The sequence below is a fragment of the Atta cephalotes genome (assembly GCF_000143395.1).
Source record: "Atta cephalotes unplaced genomic scaffold scaffold00047, whole genome shotgun sequence".
NCBI classification, from domain to species: Eukaryota; Metazoa; Arthropoda; class Insecta; order Hymenoptera; family Formicidae; genus Atta; species Atta cephalotes.
In genome coordinates this window covers 1,371,303-1,378,071 of record NW_012130111.1, presented here as the reverse complement: position 1 = coordinate 1,378,071, position 6,769 = coordinate 1,371,303, and the positions used below count along the sequence as shown (strand labels likewise).

At 26.7% G+C, this 6,769-nt stretch overlaps 2 protein-coding genes across 2 annotated transcripts in view; one reads left to right on the top strand and one right to left on the bottom strand.

Annotated features, from left to right (window-relative positions):
* The first annotated feature begins 592 nt into the window (after positions 1–592).
* LOC105622651 (adenylate kinase isoenzyme 1-like) lies at positions 593–1,669 on the top strand. Its single transcript, XM_012204064.1, has 2 exons — positions 593–728; positions 1,113–1,669. Exons 1-2 carry the CDS (start codon positions 593–595, stop codon positions 1,667–1,669), a joined length of 693 nt encoding a protein of 230 aa, XP_012059454.1.
* A 1,099-nt stretch (positions 1,670–2,768) lies between these two features.
* Positions 2,769–6,769, bottom strand: part of LOC105622610 (general odorant-binding protein 72-like) — a 4,701-nt gene continuing 700 nt past the window's right edge. Inside the window, exons 2-6 of the mRNA XM_012204026.1 lie at positions 5,431–5,512; positions 4,144–4,232; positions 3,645–3,756; positions 3,432–3,502; positions 2,769–2,986 (exon numbers count right to left, since the gene is read on the bottom strand). Of these exons, the coding sequence (XP_012059416.1) occupies positions 2,972–2,986; positions 3,432–3,502; positions 3,645–3,756; positions 4,144–4,232; positions 5,431–5,512 (369 nt within the window). The 3' untranslated portion in view covers positions 2,769–2,971. The remainder of the gene's footprint in view (positions 2,987–3,431; positions 3,503–3,644; positions 3,757–4,143; positions 4,233–5,430; positions 5,513–6,769) is intronic.

The window sequence follows — 6,769 nt, the reverse complement described above, 5'->3', positions numbered from 1 at the left end:
TGAGCGAAATACTTTTTAGCTGCTTTCAGGGAAATGTTATTAGCGCTATTTGTGTCATTTTTCATCGTCTATTAGACGTACAAGGATAGTGTACACAAATGGCAATGATAGCGCGCTCCTCGAATGTACCCTCATATTCTAATTCGTCATCTACAATACACGTAGTAAGAAGTAAGAATAAGAAATTGATCAATCACAGTCGATTATTCTGCTCACATTCGACTGTGATTGGTTAATTTCTTACTCTTACAATCTCATTTCCACTTCTACTGTCATTGTAGATCGCGCATTACATGTATATGATATTTAATTTATATGATAATAAAGCTTCAACTTCAAGGACCTCAGTATGTCATATAAGAGGTGCGTTCGGGGAAATGCTATTAGTGCTATTAGTGCTATTTGTGTCATTTTATTCTCGTTTTATGTCTGATAAACGATGAAGATAGGATGATACAAATAGCGTCTTTCTAAATGTACAAAAAAATTTTTATTTACATAACTTTGCTTCAAAAAATATCAAATAAAGTTATTTTTAATAATTACTTTTAAAATATTTTAAAACAATAAATAATATTTGTAGAAAATAAAGATGGGCCTAAATTGCGTGCGACCTGTTGATCCTTTATGTGCTATGATACCAAGAAATACTGAGCTCGATGCTACACCAATTAAAGAATCAGGACTGCCAATTATCTTTCTGATTGGAGGTCCAGGAGCAGGAAAGTGTTCGTTGAATTTTTATTTGTAATTTTACATATGAATAAAACACTTTCAAATAGTAAGCAATAATAAAGCAATAATAAAACAATAAAGTCAATATTTTTTGTATTTGCAAATTTTTTTTCGCTAATGAAAATATTACTAAATAATCTCGAAGAGATTTGGAAAACGCGAACAAATAAACTGTCAAATAATCCTTGTTTGTTAACATTAAACAAGATAAAATGTATTCACTGTATTCATTATATCCTTGCTTGAAAATGCCTTGTGTGTAAAATACAAGTTAAATATTGTTATTACATTTGAAGATATAATATAATAATAATAATATGGAACTAATTTTAACTTCTTTAAAATAGGATAATAATTTTGATTCTTTTTTTCTATAGCGACACAATGTATACGAGTAGCACAACATTATGGTTTTTGCGCCATTATAAGTACACAATTGTTGCGCACTGAAGTAACTACCGGTACACAAAGAGGCATTATCTTGGCATATTTGATGTCGGAAGATAAATTAATTCCCTCGGATGTTATGGTAGAACTAATCAAGGCGAAGATGCTGAGAAACTTACATGATACACGAGGTTTCCTACTGAGCGGATTTCCTAGAGAAAAGACACAGTGTTACCATTTCGATAAAGAAATTCGACAGCCAGATCTTGTCCTGCGTTTATATGTCAGAGATTCATTACTAATAGATAGAATCCTAGCCAAGACTATCGCCACTACTGAGAGGCCAGATCGCAGTATTGATGAAAATTGGCAACGAATTAAGAAACATAGTCGAATGACCAAGTCCATCCTTAGATATTACAAAAAACAACTAGTGATTATTGATGGCGAAAAAGATGAGACAGAAGTTTTTGAAGACATTTGCAGTGTGATTGATAACGTCATAATAAATTTTCCAAATACGCCTAATAAAAAAGCAGTTAATTAGAATTTGTTCGTTTACGTAATAATTGCTAAACTAGTGCTAATTGATGCATCGATTATTATTCAAATTATAAATTTATAAATTGATTAATAAAGTTTTAAATTGCACAACGGAAATAAACTGTACCTTGTTTTGTGGCGATGTATCAAAAATATTTAAAAAAACTATGCTATATATTAAAACAATTATTATATATATATATATATATACAGTTATATAGATATTATAATTAATAGTCTAACAAATATTACAACAAAAATAATAGGATTTAAAAGGAAGAAATACTGTTTTCTTAATTATTTCTTTACGTAATTAATCAATAACAAATAATATTAAAAAATTGATTCATAAATAATACAATTTTGAAAAGTCATTTGAAAATCCATAAAAAGTATTTTTACATTAGTATGTGTATTTTAATCGTAGAAAAGAAATTTCAATTCGCTTCTGCAAAACCGTTCCCAGCAAACACAGATATAAATGACATAAGCTGCATAATTATAGTCATATAAGGCTGCTGAACTATAATGAACGTCTTATGTAAATTGAGATGGCAATTTTATGTTGGATATACATTGGTCAAGCGGCTTTATGGTTATGCAGCACACTTTATCCTAGAAATATTTTTGCGAACGTTCTCAGAACATTGGGACATCCTCAGGGACGTGTTCAGTTTTCCACCCGCTGGTGTTTTCCGGGTGTCATATTATCTTTATTTAATTTTCAATAAGGATAGATAGTGATACTCTGGTAGGAATCTGAACATAAGCCAGATTATTCGATCTTTAGAATTTTTCTTGGATATTTATTGTGCTATATGAGAAGATTCCACATTTATTTATGGTTTGAAATTCTTATTTTTTATTCCTTGTTCCCTATTTCTTTCATTATATGTAGCTTCTGACGTACTCCTTCCTTGCACATCCTGCATTCTGTGACATCATTCCCTTCCTCCATGTCGCTAGATTCTTCCGCACCTCGAAATTCCATGGATTAGAATCAATTTAGCTTACCTACTATCCGACAAATGCCAAACTCCGGAAATGCATGGAAATTAAGAAATTGCTAAGAAATTGCGATAATACATATATACAAATGCGACTTAATGTTAATAATGTTTTCCAATTTTTATTTTGTCATATACAATTAACATATTTAACGTATTGTATATTTGGCAACATTTCTCAATCTTATTCGTAATGTATAATCATTCTGAAATGGCTTCCTTACATGACTTATATAAAATAAGCCAAAATTGTTCCCATAATTATCCAAATGAAGAATATCCATTGAAAGAAATATTTTTTAGAAAAATGAAATCTGAAAGAAAAGAAATTGTGAAAACTATTTTATTAAAGACATTTAATTAATCTTAAGTCTACGTTCCCCTCTGCGTAGGAGTGTAACGACTTTTCATGCGGGTGAATCATTTTCAAGTCAAATATGAAAAAAATTTTTTTGTTGTTGATCTCGTTGACAATTTTCATTATCATATTTATAATCAGCACACCAAAATACATTGGTAAATCAATCAACAAAATCATCCTTTTGGAACTCTATTAATTATAATTTGTAATGTACAATGTATAAATTTATATAACATTTTAAATAATACTCTATAACTCATTATGTACGTATAATAAATAGTTTATAAACGCAAGTTTATAAAATATTGAATTTCTTCTTAATGTTATTTTTTTTCTTTGATCATTAACTTTTTTTATTACAGTTAAAAAATATTTGTAAAATAAAAAATTTGTCTTACCGCAGAACTATCGTAATCATAACCACACTTAGCTAATTCATATGCTAATTCACATCCTTTAAATTTTTTTACTGTAAAAATAGACATAAATAGAAAATATATACAAACAAATTATATATTATAAAATTTGTAATTATTATTTTTATTATAGAATTATTTTTAATTTAATTTAGATGTTTTATTTAAAAAATTGTATATATCAATTTTGCTTACCAATTGATAGACAATGTTCCATTGCTTTCATAGCAGGTGGTATATATTCTTCCAACAACATGGTTTCTATGATATTTTTTAAAGCTTTTTCTACTATCTTGTCATCCTTCATCTAGAAAAAGAGAAAGATAAATATATTTGTAATATTGTAAATGAATCTGAAAAATTAGGCAAACAATCCCTTTATTTAAAAAAAGAACAGCTAAATGCTTATATTGCGTAAGTTACTTTTTGTATGCAAGTTATTTTATCAATATCAGTCTTGTTTGCGGAATATAAATAAATTCGAATTGATGATTATTTCTCATTATAGTTGCCTATATAAAAGATCACATTGTGGCAGACAATCGAGACAACTATAAATAGTCCGTAATAGTAAAAGCAGTTTGCATTGCAAATACAACTTGTTTCTACTTTTTCTATTTATGTAATTTAAATGATTTTAAAAATATCTATGTTTAAAAAACATTTATAGAAAATTCTTGTAAATTTTACTTACAATTTTTGTATTTAGCAGTACACACTTAAAGTAACATTGAAATTTCCAATCGGATGCGAAAATACCTTTGGCTGCATCATCGATCATCTCTAAGTACAATATTATAATCTTAAATATATTTTTTATTTCTATTATGTTACTTTTTCAAAATTACTTTTAATCTATATAAAGTATATATAGATTAAAAGTAATTTTAAAAAAGTAATATAATAAAAAATATTTAAGACGAGATTACTTCTCGTGAGTAGATAGAGCGGACTGAAGTGAATCAAAAAGTCCTTTACCATTTTGCAATTTTTGCAATGCTTTAGGAGATATTAATTTTTAAAAATCATTGAATAAGCATGTATTCGCGGGGACTTTACTATCAAGTAACCGCCCATCGGTCGCGGTGCGGACTTGTTAGGGACTGCTTTGTAGGCATCCACTAAGCATCATAACTCAAGCAGCGCACTTATCAAGCAAACCCTCCTCGCACAATAAGCGACCGTGACTGATGGGTATATATAACTTGGCGATAGTCTGCGTGGACGATACGAGCTTATTCAGTGCTATTTGGAAACTAATATCTTCTAAAGTATTGCGAAAATTGCAAAATAAAGGACTACTAAAGGACTTTTCGACTCAATTCAGTCCGTTTGACATGTTCACGAGAGGCGATCCTCATAGGTTGGGGATCATAATATTAGGTGTAGTAAAAAGAAATCTTTTTACATGAAAATTGAATGGAAAAATAATGGATTTCTTTTTACTACACCTAATATACATCCTGTATATTATGAAACGTCTCCCACGCGTGCGCGCGTGTATTTATATCGAAATTTGCTTAAAGCCAATGATTTAATTTAAATATACATTTAAAAATTTTTTAAATTTAAAATTTTTTAAATTTAAAAAATTCAATGAAAACAGTTTAAATTTTCATAAATAATAAAATTAATTGATTTCTTAATCAAATCTAAAGATTTAGTTAAATTTAAAAAATTTACATTTTAATTTAATGTATTGTAATAACATAATACAAAAAATATATAATAATATAATAAATTAATTTATATATAATAAATTAACATAATTTTAGGTATTTGATTTATTATATATAGCCTAGTACCAGTCAAATATTAAATACATTATGTATTATTAAACTATCTAAATTTTAAAGGATATTGTTATATACTTATATTGTCTAAATATAATTATATAATATTTGAAGATTTTGATATTTGGTCACATTACATAAAAATTTGTAATACATTACATAAAACTGCAGTTTTTTATAGAACATACTTGGATCCGTGCCCACTTTATCAATGCAATACTTCTGTAATGGTAATAGAGCTTCCTTCACCTCGTCAAGGGACATTCTTTTCTATAAATATATATATAATATATATAAAAAATAATTTAATAATAAAATGCGAAACACTAGGATGTCTAAATAAATATATAAGTGTTTAACATTACATACGATTTTTGGACGTTTAAAGAAAATTAGATCGATGGATCTTTATTTGTTTCATGCAAACTACAACATTAAACTACTTGCATTAAAAAATTGGAAAAAAAATTTAATAAAAATTTACCTTGAATTTTTTGACATCACGTACTTTTTTGTAATATTATAATGGTCTTCAAGACAAATTCAACGAATACATTTTATTGATGTTTAATATAATATAAATTTGTAACATTATTTTAATTAGTAATATTTATTAGCTGTATATAATGATAATGTTCAAGATCTTCGAGAAAGAATAATTATAACTTGTGAAATTTTCGATCGAAATGATATAAAAGCTGTTATTCAATATAATATGAGATTTATTCGAGAAACATCCTGAGAACGTCCTTAGGAATATATAAATGTCCTTCGAATATCCTTCGAAGAACATATAAATGTCATCTGGATATTTTTAGGACATCCCTTGGAGATCTGTATTGCATAAGCACGTAGTAATTTTGAAAAAGAGTAGAACTTCGTTTCAAAACGAACGAGCAGTTTAACATTTTCTTAGATAAAAGAGTTCTTTTCTTACTGATGAATATTTATGTTTATGTGTATCAATAAAATCAATAAGATTGACATTCCCTATATTGTTAAGTTTGTTTGTTTTAAAAACCTGTACAATATTATAAAAAACAATTGCATTGCGCCATTAAAAAAAATTCAAAGCAATTAATTTTTTATTTAAAAAATATTTTTAATTTTTTATTGTAGCTTGCATGAAACAAATACCCATCTTTGAAATCTTTACATTAAATTATCGGAAGTGTCCAAAAATCGTGTGGACAGTTATGCTAAACATTTTGTATAAATTATAAAATGCATCAATATGAAACTTATTTTTATATAAAATGATTTAAATATATTTTTCATAAATTATGATGTGATTTTTTGAGTAATGTCTAATTACCGTTTCTAATTACTAACACATGATAAAGTTTGCAAAATTATTTAAAAAAGTTTTTATGAATTGTTTTGAACATATATATATATATATATATATATATATATATATATATATATATTATATAATAATAATATAAATATATATATAATAAATTAATTTATTTTATTATAATAAATTAATTACTTTACTAGTACGTACTACACACACACACACAC